This window comes from Mobula birostris, chromosome 1, assembly GCF_030028105.1.
Source record: "Mobula birostris isolate sMobBir1 chromosome 1, sMobBir1.hap1, whole genome shotgun sequence".
Lineage (NCBI taxonomy): Eukaryota > Metazoa > Chordata > Chondrichthyes > Myliobatiformes > Myliobatidae > Mobula > Mobula birostris.
Window position 1 is genome coordinate 113,037,958 of NC_092370.1, and position 15,879 is coordinate 113,053,836.

The 15,879-nt window shown below is 39.9% G+C and overlaps 1 protein-coding gene across 5 annotated transcripts in view; it reads left to right on the plus strand.

Moving 5' to 3' along the window:
* Positions 1–15,879, plus strand: part of LOC140199015 (uncharacterized) — a 309,841-nt gene that overhangs the window by 271,291 nt on the left and 22,671 nt on the right. For all 5 annotated transcript variants that reach the window (XM_072260397.1, XM_072260427.1, XM_072260407.1 and 2 more), the window contains 2 exons: positions 7,145–7,237; positions 14,857–14,938. In XM_072260397.1, coding sequence (XP_072116498.1) covers positions 7,145–7,237; positions 14,857–14,938 — 175 coding nt within the window. The remainder of the gene's footprint in view (positions 1–7,144; positions 7,238–14,856; positions 14,939–15,879) is intronic.

Consider the following 15,879-nt stretch of genomic DNA (forward strand, 5'->3'; position numbering starts at 1 on the left):
GGATGTCTACTGTATCTCTGCCTCTCATAATCATATAATCCTCTGTCAGATCTCCTCTCAACCTCCACCATTCCAGAGGAAGAAACCCAATCTCTCCCTACAGTGTGCTAATTGCACTGATTAATTGTCACTAATCAGAGGATTTGCCATCTACTTTTTGATGGTCATGACCTCTGATCCAGTTGCTGCAGTCCTTTATCTGAAAGCATAAATTGGGCTGAGCTAAAACAAAGGTGACAGAGGCTGAATTTTGTGATTTGATTCTTTACCAATAATTATTCTTTTAAGCAATGCAACAAGTGGTAAGGAAACAAAATCCTCCCTGTAAGGCTCTAAAAATACCATTTCTTGCTAAATGTTTTTGAATCATATAGTTAACATGTTATACTAATAGGGTTGGGTCTATTGTATATCAGTGGTCATGTATTAGAATGACTAAAGATGGCAGACCTGCCATACTCTTGCTTGCTCTTATTTCATCTCTGTTTAGCACAGATTCATCTGATTTGACAACAATGCGTATATGTAGGTGGCAGAGGGAGGGGTTGGTAGGAGAAAGGAGAGAGAACATCCAGATGGTGCCTCAGAAGCAGTCTTATCTTTCAGAGGCTGAATTAGTGATGAAATCTGCTCCCATAGTAATTGATTCATATAACATTCAGCTCTGAATTTATAATCGTCTGCTGCACTGCAGCCTTCTACTGTAAAGATCTTCTCACTGAACTGACTGCCATCTATATTTGGCACAGATGAGATATTTTTAGGGTAAAGGTGGCATCATGCCAGGAGTGATCTCTCACGATAATCCAAGCTTTGAAGTGAAAATATCAAGAATATGTTTTCCTATTCTGTTGTAAAAGAGCAGCTCACAGTTCACTTTTTTAAACAAAGTCATCAATTACATTTCTCCAGTTAACATTATAAAATTTTTTAGTCCTTTCCCTGTAGTTTCTGCAGCAACTTTATTCCCCATAGTTAAAAAAGTTGCAGCTGATTCTTCCCTGATAACTGCTACAATCCTAATTGTCAACCTAAAACTTGATATTGCTAAAACCTTTTCAGCTAGTTTTGGTCTGTGTCATTTCTATAAACGTGTCCCCTGCCTTGTTCAGAAGACTTTGGATTAATCCATATTGATCAGACATTCGCCTGAAATAACTCAGTTCAAGTCTTAAGTTTTCTTTCCCCCCAATTTCTTGGTCTTACTGAAGAACTGATTTAAAGTTAAGCCTGTTTCCCTTAGCAGCTGCCTCCAAGCATTTGTTTAATAAGCCAGTCTATTGCAAGACCAACAGACCAACGCCATGTCTTATGTGCGGTCTTTACCCATGCAACTTAGAACTGATCTCAGCAGTTAGATGAAGCATTCATCTGTCACTTTTACAGATGGGTTGAAAAGATCTTGAAGAGAAGCAGTGGGTTATCTCCAGTGTTGTTGTCAATACTTATTCTCTTTCCAATAGCTTTCAAATTATCCAGTCAATAATGCTTGCCATTTTTAAGAGTTTGCTATCCCCACTCTCCGATGCTGGAGAGGTAGAAATGGTGGATGAGCTGAATAAGTATTTTTCATCAGTTTTTACTGTGGAAGACACTAGCAGTGTGTTGGAAGTTCCAGGTGTCAAGAGTCATGAAGTGCCTGAAGTTACCATTACCAGGGAGAAGATTCTTGGTAAACTGAAAGGTCTGAAGGTGGAAAAGTCATCTGGACCAGATGATATACACCCCAAGGTTCTGAAAGAGGTGGCTGAAGAGTTTGTGGAGGCAATAAGCAATATAATATTTTGATCTTCCAAGAATCACTAGATTCTGGATGACCAGAACATTGCAAATATCACTCCACTCTTCAAGAAGGGAAAGAGGCAAAGGAAAGGAAATTATAGGCCTGTTAGTCTGATCTCAGTGGTTGGAGTCGATTGTTAAGTATGTGGTTTCGGGGTACTTGGAGGCACATGATAAAGTAGGTTGTAGTCAGCATGGTTTCCTCAAGGGAAAGTCTTGCCTGACAAATCTGTTGGAATTCTTTGAAGAAATAACAAGCAGGATAGACAAAGGAGATCAGTGTATGTTGTGTGTTTGGATTTCCAGAAGGTCTTTGACAAGGTGCCACACATGAGGCTGCTTAACAAGCACTGGTATTACAGGGAATATTCTAGCATGGATAAAGCAGTGGGTGATTGGCAGGAGGCAAAGAGTAGGAATAAAGGGAGCCTTTTTTGGCTAGCTGACAGTGACGAGTGATATTCCACAGGGGTCTGTGTTGAGACAGATTCTTTTTACGTTATATGTCAATTATTTGGATGATTGAATTGAAGGCTTTGTTGCAAACTTTGCAGACAATATGAAGCCAGGTGGGGTGGCAGGTAGATTTGTGGAAGTAGAGTGGCTACAGAAGGACTTAGATTAGGAGAATGGGCAAAAAAAGTGGCAGGTGGAATACAGTGTCGGGAAGTGTTTGGTCATGCACTTTGGTAAAAGAAATGAAAGGGTTGACTATTTTCTAAGTGGAGAGAAAATGAAAAAATCTGAAGCGCATTGGGACTTGGGAGTCCTTGTGCAGGATTCCCTAAAGGTTAAGTTGCAGGTTGAGTCTGTGGGAGGACATCAATTGTGATGTTAGCACTAATTTCAAGAGGACTAGAATATAAAAGCAAGGAGGTAACTTTGAGCTCTCACTTAGAGTGTTGCGAGCAGTTTTGGGCCCCTCAGCATAGAAAGAATGTGCTGAAACTGGAGACGGTTCAACGGAGGTTCACAAATGATTCCAGGATTAAATGACTGGTCATATGAAGAGCATTTGATAGCTCTGGGCCTGTATTCACTGGAATTCAAAAGAATGAGAGGTGACTTAATTGGTGCCTATCGAATGGTGAAAGACCTTGATAGAGTGGATGTGGAGAGGATGTTTCCTATAGAGTGTCTAAGACCAGAGGACAGAGCCTCAGATGAGAGGGGCATCCTTTTAGAATGGAGATGAGGAAGAATTTCTTTAACAAGAGAGTGGTGAATCTGTAGAATCTGTACCACAGGCAACTGTGGAAGCCAAGTCTTTATGTATGTTTAAGGCAGAGGTTGATAGATTCATGATTGGCGAGGGCATGAAGGGATATGGGGAGAAGGCAGGAGATTGGGGCTGAGAGGAAAAACAGATCAGCCATGATGAAATGGTGGTATAGACTCAATTGGACAAATGGCCTAATTCTACTTCCATATCTATGGTCTAATGATTAGGCTGTAAGTTGTATCAGAACAGGGCTGTTCTGTGATTACCTTTCATCTGAATCTGTCATCAGTTCCGATGAAAAGTTATTAATCAGACAAAAGTTGTTCATCCTAAAACTATCTTCATAGATGCGGAGTTTTTCTCCTAAAGTTCTGTTTTGATCTAAAGTTGCCAATTCCTCCAAAACAGTGACCAAATTCAAGAAAAGTGAAATCAGAAAATGTTGAAGACATTCAGCATGCTAGACAGTATACGGTGCCTATAAAAAATATTCACTGCCCTTGGAAGTTTTCATGTTTTAATGTTTTACAATATTGAATCACAGTGGATTTAATTGTTTTTTTTTGACACTGATGAACAGAAAAGACTCTTTTGTGTCAAAGTGAAAGCAAATTTCTACAAATTGGTCTCAATTTATTACAATTATTAAATACAAAATAATTGATTGGATAAATATTCACTCATGTCAAGTCAGTATTTACTAGATGCAACTTTGATGGCAATTACAGCCTTGAGTCTGTGTGGGTAGGTTTCTATCAGCTTTGCAGTTTTTCCCCATTCTTTACAAAACTGCTCGGGCTTTGTCAGATTGCATGGGGATCGTGAGTGAACAGCTCTTATCAAGTCCAGCCACAAATTCTCAATTGGATTGAGGTCTGGACACTGATTTGGGCATTCAAGGACATTACTTTGTTGTTTTTAAGCCATTCCCGTGTAGCTTTGGGTTTATGATGCAGCCACTACCATGCTTCATGGTAAGGATGGTATACTTTTGATGATGTGCTGTGTTTGGCATACGCCAAACATAACGTTTAACCTGATGGACAGAAAGCTCAATTTTGGTTTCATCAGACCATAGGATCTTCTTCCAGGTGACCTCAGGGTCTCCCACGTACCTTCTGGCAAACTCTAGCCGAGATTTCATGTGAGTTTTTTTTTCAACAGTACCTTTCTCTCTGCCACTCTCCCATAAAGCAGTGACTGGTGAAGCACCCAGGCAACCATTATTGTATGCACAGTCTCTCCTATCTCAGCCACTGAAGCTTGTAACTCCTCCAGAGTTGTCATAGGTTTCTTGGTGACCTCCCTCACTAGTCCCCTTTTTGCACGGTTATTCAGTTTTTGAGGACTGCCTGCTCTAAACAGTTTTAAAGCTGTGCAATTTGAAACCTTTCCATTTCTTGATTATTGACTTAACTGTACTCCAAGGGATGTTCAGTGACTTGGAAATTTTTTAGTATCCATCTCCTGACTTGTGTATTTCAATAACCTTTTTGCCGAGTTGCTTAGAGTGTTCTTTTGTCTTCATGGTATAGTTTTTGTCAGGATACTGACTCATAAGCAGTTGGACTTTCCAGATACAGGTGTATTTTTACTACAATTAGTTGAAACACCTTGACTCTCTACCTGGAGATGTGGAGGTGATCTTCATTTAACTAATCACGGGACTTCTAATACTAGTTGGCTGCACCAGTGATGATTTGGTGTGTCATGTTAAAGGGTGTGAAAACTTAAGCAGTCAATTATTTTGTGTTTTATATTTGTAATTGATTTTAGATCACTTTGTAGAGATCTGTTTTCACTTTGACAAGGAAGAGTCCTTTTCTGTTCATCAGTATCAACAAAAAAAAATTAAATCCACTGTGATTCAATATTGGGAAACAATAAAACATGAAAACTTCCAAGGGGGTGAATACTTTCTATAGGCATTGTATGTAGGAATCAAAACAGTTATGGTTTTGGATTGACAATCCTTCCATTGGAACTGGGGATATGAGAAATGAATATTGTGTTACATAGAACATTGGGGGAGTGATGAGATAAATAATATTTATCTGGTAGGGTGCGACTGGGGTTACTGAACTGAATCCATACTTATGTCTTGTTAATAGATTTATGAGGATAATTAGAGAAAGAAAATAAATTAAAGGAATGTGCAGATCAAAACTGTTATTGAACCTAAAACCAAAAAACTAGAAAGACCAATATATCAGCCAGTGTCTCTGGAGAGGTAGGTTCCACAACACCAGGTTCAGGAACAGTTACTACCCAGAGCCATCAGGGTCCTGAACCAGTGTGAATAACTTCAATCACCACTACTTTGAACTGATTCTACAACCTACCAACTCGCTTTCAAAACTTCTTTACAACTCATTTTCTCAGTATTATTTTTTCATTTGTATAGTTTGTGTTTTGAACATTGGTTATTTGTCAGTCTTAGTTTTTGTATAGTTTTTCATAAATTCTATTGCATTTTTTTCCTGTAAATGTCTCCAAGAAAATAAATCTCAAGGTAGCACATGGAAATATATATGATTTTGATAACAAATTTACTTTGGATTTGATCCTAATCAAGGATCCCATGACATTCTTGATCTATCAAAGTAGGTAAATGAACATAAACATGAGAAAATCTGCAGATGCTGGAAGTTCAAGCAACACACACAAAATGCTGGTGGAATGCAGCAGGCCAGGCAGCATCTATAGGAAGAAGTACAGTTGACGTGTGGCCACTGGGAGATCCCACTTCCTCTGGCGGACAGACGTGGAATTAAAATGTGTGGCCACACATTTTAATTCCACGTCCCATTCCCATTCCGATATGTCAATCCATGGCCTCCTCTGCTGTTGAGATGAAGCCCACTTAGGTTGGAGGAACAACACCTTATATTCCATCTGGGTAGCCTCCAACCTGATGGCATGAACATTGATTTCTCTAACTTCCGTTAACCCCTCTCCTTCCCTTCTTACCCCATCCCTAATTTACTATTTATTATTATTATTTTTTTCTCTCCTTCCCTCTCACAATAACTCTTTGCCTGTTCTCCATCTTCCTCTGGTGCTCCCCTCCCCCTTTCTTTCTTCCAAGGCCTTCCGTCCCATGATACTCCCCCTTCTCCAGCCTTGTATCCCTTTTGCCAATCAACTTACCAGCTCTTGGCTTCATCCCTCTCCCTCCTGTCTTCTCCTATCATTTCGGGTCTCCCCCTCCCCCTCCCACTTTCAAATCCCTTACTATCTCTTTTTTCCGTTAGTCCTGACGAAGGGTCTCAACCCAAAAAGTTGACTGTACTACTTCCTATAGATGCTGCCTGGCCAGATAAATGAACATGTATTTTTCTTCACCAAAATTGAGGCATCTCCATCATTGCTGTGTTCTCCAAAAGGACAAGGGAATGCTTATAGTTGTTTGACACTCCTTTGTTTTTCTATTCACAGGGTCTTTGTCCCTATCTTGACTCTGTTTGGGCTCTTTTCTCAGTGAGATTTTTTTTGCTATTTCACAATATATAGGGTTACCCTTTTGCTGAACAGAATTAGAAATTGGGTATCTAACTTCAATCCTGACACTTACTTTGGGCTAACAAAAGTATGCAAATTACCTTAACCAGATCTTTTACTCTAAAAACACCATAGTTAAAAGACATGAGAATTTCTTCACAAAAACAATACTATGTTCATATTGCCTTTCAACAGTTTTCATATCTTTTTGCTCTGAATCTTGTCAAGAAAAGGAGGAGTCCACATCACAACACAGCCAGAAAAGGCAGTCCTAAACCTAGACCATTGAAAGGGAATCTTAAATGTGAGCTAGGGAGAGCATCTGTAAACCTAAACCTGGAGGGTGATGGCAAACAAGGGATTACATATTGAAGAAACTAATGGTGCAGTAATGTACAGTTATTTCCATTTAGCTCTTTCCTTTATGTTAGATGTTTTTCCCCAAATGTGTTTGTCATTGTGCAATACATCGTGAATGCGGTTGATCTACTACTTAATTGATTTTTTTTCTTCTCTTGATGATATTAATCTTGAACTCTTTGTGAGATGTACTGAATAGCAGGAAAGGCACAGCAGTGCCTTGAAATTATTTACTAAAACAGGAAATGATCTAGAATTGATTTGTCCAATGTGTCTTAGGTTCAGATTGTGAACAAAAAAGTTGATTACAGTCATGTGCAGTCCAAGTGTGGTTCCAAGGATAACATTAAGCATGTTCCTGGCGGTGGCAATGTGAGTATTGGCTTTTGGATTCTCTTTACATTAATTTTTTGTGCATTGCTAGCATGAAGCTTATTTAATCTACTTGTAATGTGAGAATTTGTGGTACTTACAAGAAGCATACCAAATAATGTGTAGCAATTTATGTGCCATTACAGTCACTCCCAGTGATGGATTTGAGACCTCCAGTTCCTCGTCTTAATATTTGTACAAATCCAATTGCACCTTTTTGATGGTTTGCATATTTGAAACGCAAGGGGTGTTATTCCACAATTCTGATGGGCACAGTATAAAAATCTGACTTTTTGTACAAACTGTGAATCCCAGCCATGGCCTAATTGCCACGTACGTGCCTTGAACCTAGTGAATAAACTCACAAAACTTGCTATTTCTTATTTGTTTATTTAATGGCCTGGAAGGTAGACAAGAATTGTTCGTTTTGTTGTAGCTTCATTGGCGAGTCGTTTTCAGGAATGTAAGAATAGTATAGGTGAATGGATTAAGTGGTTTACTCTTTCAGGGAGCCACCATAGATAGACTGGATTGAGTCATCTCATTGTAAGATTCTATGAAAAGATATTTCATCAGGAATTTAAGGAGATTTGGTTTGTCATTTAAAACATTCAAACTTTTATAAATGTACCATGGAGAGTATTCTGACAGGCTGTATTGCTGACTGGTATGGGAGAGGGGTGTGGTGGGGGGGGGGTGCTACTGCACAGTTTCGAAAGATGCTACAGAACATTGTAAAATTAATCATCTCCGTTATGGGTACTAGTCTCAATGCCTCAGAAAGGCAGCGTCCATTATTAAGGACTCTCATCACAAGGACATGCCCTCTTCTTATTGTGACCATCCAGAAGGAGGTACAGAAGCCTGAAGGTGCACACTCTGCAATTCAAGAACGGTTTCTTCCCCTCCACCATCTGCTTTCTAAATGGACATTGAACCCATGAACACTACCTCAATCTTTTTCTGTTTTTGCACTATTTTTAATTTAACTATTTAATATACATATATACTTACAGTGGTTTATTTATTTATTTTTCAATATTTATCATATATTGCATAGTACTGCTGCAGCTAAATTAACAAATTTCACAGCATATGTTCGTGATATTAATTCTGACTCTGATAAATTAAGGAGAAATAGATTTACATTCATAGAGGCCACTGGTGGTCCACAATAGACAGGTCAAAATATCCCAGTAGGACAATGATTTGGATTCTACTTTAATACTAGTGACAGAAAATTTCTTGTTTAGGCTGCTACACGTGGTGGTGCAGAAGAAAGTAATGTATGGCTGCTGGGAATATACTCTCTTAAATCTTACAGCTGTCTTTTAATGTGTTCACTACGAATAATTTAATTTACTCTTGGTGCACTGCTTTGCATGTGGTTCATGTTGTATTTCCAACAGGACAGCACCATATTTAAAAACAAATACCGAGCAGTGTCTCTGATTTGATGCCTCATTTGTGTTGTGAAGAGTTGTGAAGACTGATCTTAGGTTATCAATATTGAGCACAACTTTTCACTACATTTCCAGTGCTACTCACTGCCCAATCAACTCTTGCTGAGAGCGTGTGTACAAGTGGATTGGACTGGCATTAACTAAGATCCCTCATAGCAAAAAATGATGCTTATTGTAGTTCATTCTGTGAATAGTGTGATATTGAAAAGTATCTTGCATTATGGTTGCCAACTCCTTTGTTTGTCAGTCTTCAGGAGAGGGAAGAGGAAATATCTGGGCAAACAGAGAAATTAGTTTAATGAAATGGTTCTATTGCCTGGATTATAATGGTGTAGTGGCTTTGGTGGAAGTTCTGGCACCCTAGGGGTCAAGTTTAAGCAATGTGAAATTGAATTGCATGCTAGTTATTTGCAACCTATCAATATCCATGAGGAAAGGGAATCTGCCAACTTTTTCCCTTATTGTGAATATCTTTTGAAGTGCCAGTCAATTGAACAGACTGAAGCAGTGCATTGCAGTGGAATACTGCACAATAAAAACGAATATGCCCACGTCATGACCAGTCATTGTTGAAATACGCTCAATTAATTAGATATCCTGATTGTGAAACTGAATATCCTGGGTTCCTTTCTATCTAGTCACATATTTCAAATTGCACTTGGTAAGTCTGTGTAGCTAGTGTAATTACTTTTAATTCTATTCAAGGGTCAGATCAGAAAGTAGATTATTTAGGCAAACACTGAATTTTCTAAAATATATTATAACTATACTATATAAAAGCTGAACATACTCCTGAGTAGAGAGTCAACGAGGCTTTGTGCATGGCAGGTCATGTCTAATCAGTCTTACAGATTACCAAAACTGTTATCAACTAGAAGAGGTTATAAAGAAGGTTGCTGAAGGAAAGGTTCTGGATTGGCATTGTTGACGTGGGCTTTCGCAGAGTCCCGCATGAGAGCCTGCTCCAGAAGCTTAAGACATTTGGCATTCAGGATCATAGTAATCAATTAGATTCAACATTGGCTTAATGGGAGAAGTCAGAGAGTTGTTAGGAGATGGTTTTCTCTCTGACTGGAGGCCAGTGACTAGTGGTGTGCCCCAGGGATTGGTGCTGGGTCCGTTATTGTTTATCATTTATGCTAATGATTTAGATGATAATATAGTGAACTAGATCAGCAAATTTCTGGATGCCAGCTATTGGGCATCAAGAAAGCCCATCAAAGCTTGCAAGGTTATCTGCACCAGCTGGGAAATTGGGTCGAAAATGGCAGATTGAATTTAAAGCGGAAAAGTCTGAAGTATTGCACTTTGGGATTACAAATCAGGGTAAGACTTACTCACAACACGCTGGAGGAACTCAGCAGGTCAGGCAGCATCCGTGGAAATGATCAGTCAACGTTTCAGGCCAAAACCCTTCCAAAACATTGACTATCGTTTCCACGGATGCTGCCCAACCTGCTGAGTTCCTCCAGCGTGTTGTGAGTGTTGCTTTGACCCCAGCATCTGCAGAGTATTTTGTGTTTAGGGTAAGACTTACACTGTCAAGAGAAAATCTACAGATGCTAGAAATCCGAGCAACACATACAAAGTGCTGGAGGAACTCAGCAGGCCAGGCAGCATCTAGGAAAAGAATACAGTCGACATTTTGGGTAGGTGGTAGGGCACAGAGGTATGCTGTGTAGACCAAGGGATCTGGTAATACAAATCCATCACTCCATGAAAGTGGCAACACAGGTAGATGAGGTTGGTAGGGAGAGCTTGTGACACATTGGCCTTCATAGATTAGGTTATGGAGTATGGAGCTGGAATGTTATGTTAAAGTTGGAGAAGGCACTGAGGCCGAATTTGGGGTATTGTGTGCAGTTCTGGTCACCTACTTACATTATATCAATAAGCTTGAAAGAATACAAAGAAAATTTACAAGGATGTTGCTAGGATGATATCCTTAAGGGAAGGTTTGCTAGTGCTGCTTGGGGGCAGAGTTTAAACTAAAGTGGCAAGGGGATGGGAGCCAGAGAGCTGGAGCAGATAGAGGAGTCATTCTAGAGAAGGATGCTGTTAAGCTGATAGACAAAGTCAGGAATCAAAAGATTGAGCATGTTGGGTCTAATGTTCTGACTTGGGTATATTTCAATCCAAAGAGTATTGTAAGAAAGGTGGATGAGCTAAGGACAGGGAACAGAACATGGAATTATGACATTGTACCCATTGGTGAGACTTGGTTGCAGGATGGGCGGGAATGACAGCTCAGTGTTCTGGGGTCCCGTTGTCTTAGCTGTGATATATTGAGAGGGATTAAAGGGGAAGGAGTGGCATTGCTAATCAGGAAAATAGTCATGACAGACCTCAGGCAGGGCAAACTGGGGAGCTTGTCTACTAAGGCTATATGTGTGGAACTGAGGAATAAGAAAGGGATGACCATGCTAATGGGATTATATTATTGATGACTCAGTAGTCAGCAGGAATTACAGGAACACATTTGTAGAAAGATTGCAGACTCTGCAAGAAGCATAAGGTTGTGATAGCAGGTGATATGTGTCAAATTTGTTCATTAAAGATTCCTTAATCGATATATAGAGGTCCCAAAAGCGAGATTGGGATACTGTATCTCATTTTAGGCAATGAGGGCAGGTGACAGAAGTTTATGTAGGGGAACACTTTGCATCTGATGATCATAATGCCGTTATTTTCAATTTAATTATGTAGAAGGATAGGTTTTGTTCTTGGGTTGAAATTTTAAACTGGAGAAAGGCCAATTTTGATGGTATCAGAAAAGATCTGGCAAATGTGAATTGGGACAGTCTGTTTTCTGGCAAAAGTGTATGTGGTAAGTGGGAAGCCTTAAAAAGTGAAATTTTGAGAGGACCAAATTTGTATGTTCCTGTCAGAGTAAGAAAATAAGGACAACAGGTTTAGTTAGGGAACCTTGGTTTTCAAGAGATATTGAGAAACTGGTTAAGAAGAAGGAAGTACAGAGCAGGTGAGAACAAATGAGGTACTTGAGTATAAGAAATTCAAGAGAACACGAAAGAAGGAAATCAGGAGGGCTGAAAGGAGGCATGAGGTTACTCTTGCAGACAAGGTGAAGGAGAATCCCAAGGGCTTTTGCAGATATGTTAAGAACAAAAGGATAGTGAGGTATAAAGTTGGTCCTCTGGAAGACCAGAGTGGACATCTAAGCTTGGGGCTGAAAGAGATGGGGGACATTTAAAATTTTTTTTTGCATATGTATTTACTCAGGAGAAAGACACAGTCTATAGAAGTGAGGCAAAGTAGCACTGAGGTCATGGACTGCATATGGATTATAGAGGAGGAGGTGTCTGCTGTCTTAAGACAAATTAGGGTGGATAAATACCCAAACCCTGACAAGGTCTTTCCTTATACCTTATGGGAGACTATTGCAGAAATTGCAGCAGCCCTAGTAGAGATAATTAAAACATCCTTCTTGGTAACAGGTGAGGAGCCAGAGGATTGGAGGATAGCTAATGTTCCATTGTTCCGAACGGCTCTAAAATTAAGCTAGGAAATGATAGGCCAGAGAGCCTGACATTAGTAGTAAGCAGGTTATTGGAAGGGCTAGATTTATAAGTATTTGGATAGACAGGGACTGATTAAGGATAGTTAACATGGCTTTGTGCAGAACTTTTCAAGGAAGTTACCAGGAAAATTAATGAACGCAGGGCAGTGGATGTTGTTTACATGGAATTTAGAAAGGCCTTTGACAAGGTCCCTTATGGGAGCATGATCAAGAAGGTTCAATTGCTTGACATTCAGGATGAGGTAATAAACTGGATTAAACATTGGCTTTGTGAAGAAGCCAGAGGCTTTGTAGATGGTTCCATCACTGACTGGAAGCCAGTCACTCATGGTGTGCAGCAGGGATTGGTACTGGGCCTGTTGTTGTTTGTTAACTATATCAACGATCTGGATGATGATGTAGTAAACTGGATCAGCAAGATTGGGGGCAGAGTTAACAGCAAGAAAGGCTATCAAAGCTTCCAGCGGGATCTGAACCAGCTGGAAAAATGGGCTGAAAAACGGCAGATGGAATTTCATGCAGACACGCGTGAAGAGTTGCACTTTGGAAGAATAAGCCAGGGTAGGACTTATGCTGTGAACAGTAGAGCACTGAGGAGTCCAGTAGAAAAAAGGGATCTAGGAATACAGGTCCATAATTCCTTGAACATGGTGACATAAGTAGATGGGGGTCATAAATAGAGCTTATGCATATTTGTCATCATAAATTAAGGTATTGCATATGCGATTGGGATGTTATGTTGAAGTTGTATAAGATGTTGGTAAGGATTAATTTTGGTGTATTGTGTGTGCTTAACACTTCGCCCATCCCTCGCTCTTATTCATTCTCGGGGTGTGTTCCTGAGGCAAGTTCCACATTTATTACCTGTCCCTAGTTTTCTTGACATGGCACTTGACATTTTTCCTGTCTGATGCAACTAAATAGTATACTTGCCCCGGGAGTAATTCAGTCAACTGCATTGGTCTGATTCTGTTCCAAATGGTGAAATTTAAATCAAGACTTAATAGGCCATTGGTCCAGTAACATCATCACTAGACTATTGTGCTTGTTAATGAATGTCAGTCTGTTATACTTACTGCATATCCGCACTTTAACCTCTAACTTACTTTTATATATTTCTTTATTCTTTAGACCTGTGGAATGTTTTTGTTGCATGTCACACCAACACATCACAGCAAATTCCAATACACATAAAAGTATATGATGAATAAACTTAATCCTTGATCCTTTATCTTCTCTTTATTAAGTTTTGAATAACTTACAATTATGTGAGTATGTATATAATATATAACATTTATGCTCCTCATGGGTCTCATCGTACATGGGCCTCTTAAACCTAATTAACTGGTCTAATTAGAAATCTGGATTTTCATTTTAAGCAATATAATATTTTGTATACCTTAATAAAGCGCGTGTTGTGGATACGTTTGCAAGGTACCCCATGCGAAGCTTATTAAGAAAGTAGGGAGGCATGGGATCCAAGGGGACCTTGCTTTGTGGATCCAGAACGGGCTTGCCCACAGAAGGCAAAGAATGGTTGTAGACAGTCATATTCTGCATGGAGGTCGGTGTGCCTCAGGGATCTGCTCTGGGACCCCTTCTCTTCATGATTTTTATAAGTGACCTGGATGAGGAAGTGGAGGGATGGGTTAGTAAATTTGCTGATGACACAAAGGTTGGGGGTGTTGAGGATAGTGTGGAGGGCTGTCAGAGGTTACAGCAAGACATTGATAGGATGCAAAACCGGGCTGAGAAGTGGCAGATGGAGTTCAACCCAGATAAGTGTGAGGTGGTTCATTTTGGTAGGTCAAATATGGCAGAATCTAGTATTAACGGTAAGACTCTTGGCAGTGTGGAGGATCAGAGGGATCTTGGGGTCCGAATCCATAGGGCACTCAAAGCTGCTGCGCAGGTTGGCTCTGTGGTTAAGAAGGCATATGGTGCATTGGCCTTTATCAGCTGTGGGATTGAGTTTAAGAACTGAGAGGTAATGTTACAGCTATATAGGACCCTGGTCAGACCCCACTTGGAGTACCTGTGCTCAGTTCTGGTCACCTCACTCCAGGAAGGATTTGGAAACTATAGAAAGGGTACAGAGAGATTTACAAGGATGTTGCCTGGATTGGGGAGCATGTCTTACGAGAATAGGTTGAGTGAACTTGGCCTTTTCTCCTTGGAGCGACGGAGGATGAGAGGTGACCTGATAGAGGTGTGTAAGATGATGAGAGGCATTGATCGTGTGGATAGTCAGAGGCTTTTTCCCAGGGCTGAAATGGTTATCATGAGAGGGCATAGTTTTAAGGTGCTCGGAAGTAGGTACAGAGGAGATGTCAGAGCTAAGTTTCTTACGCAGAGAGTGGTGAGTGTGTGGAATGGGCTGCTGGCGACGGTGGTGGAGGCGAATACGATAGGATCTTTTAAGAGACTCCTGGATAGGTACATGGAGCTTAGAAAAATGGAGGGCTATGGTAATTTCTAAAGTAAGTACATGTTCAGCACAACATTTTGGGCCAAAGGGCCTGTTTTGTGCTGTAGGGTTTCTATGTTTCTTATTTCTTCTTTACCTTAAAGGTACTGAAACAATGAAATCTTTTTTTTTTCAACTTTTAAAATTGCAGGTACAAATTCCAAAAGCAAAAGTTGATGTGAGCCGTGTCTCATCAAAGTGTGGATCCAAGACCAATCTGAAACATAAAGCAGGTACTACTGGTAAAGTCAAAATAACCTAAACTTAAATGTTGAAAATTAAAGCTTGTGTTAGCTTTAGTCATAAGAAAATAATATTATCTTCTTATAAATCATAAGAAAATTACATTGTACTGTGATAATGAGGTTTTTTGATATGCTGTTGTGAGTACAGCTGTGGAAGGAATGCTGGTCAAAGCAATGAACTCTCTGGTCATCTTTGAAAAGCTGTAGGATCTTTAACAGGAACAGGGTTTTTACATCCCAAGGAGGAAGAACTATTCTGAAGGAAAGATGACACAACCGTGGCTACCAAGAGAAGTCAGAGCCAATATAAAAGCCAAAGAGAGGGCATATAATAGAGCAAAAATTAGTGAGAAGTTAAGGGATTAAGAAGCTTTTAAGTACCAACAGAAGACACTTAAACAAACTCATTGAGAAGGTAAAGATGGAGTACAAAAGTAAGCTAGCTAGTAATATTGAAGAGGATACCAAAAATTTCTTGAGATATATAAAGTGTAAAAGGTGAGAGTGGATATCAGACTGCTGGAAAATGATGCTGGAGAGGTAGTAATGGGGGACAAGGAAATGGCGGTTGAAATGAATAAGTATCTTGCATCAGTCTTCACTGTGGAAGACATAAGCAGTATGATGGAAGTTCCAGGTGTCAGGCACATGAAGTGTGTGAAGTTATGATTACTAGGGAGAAGGTCCTTGGGAAACTGAATGGTGTGAAGGTAGAAAAGTTACCTGGACCAGATGGTGTGCACCCCAGGGTTCTGAAAGAGGTGGCTGAAGAGATTATGGAGGCATTAGTAATGATGCTTCAAGATTCACTAGATTCTGGAATGGTTCTGGAAGACTGGAAAATTGCAAATGTCACTCCACTCTTCAAGAAGGGAGAGAGGCAGAAGAAAGAAAACTCATAGGCCGGTTAGTCTGACCTCAGTGGTTGG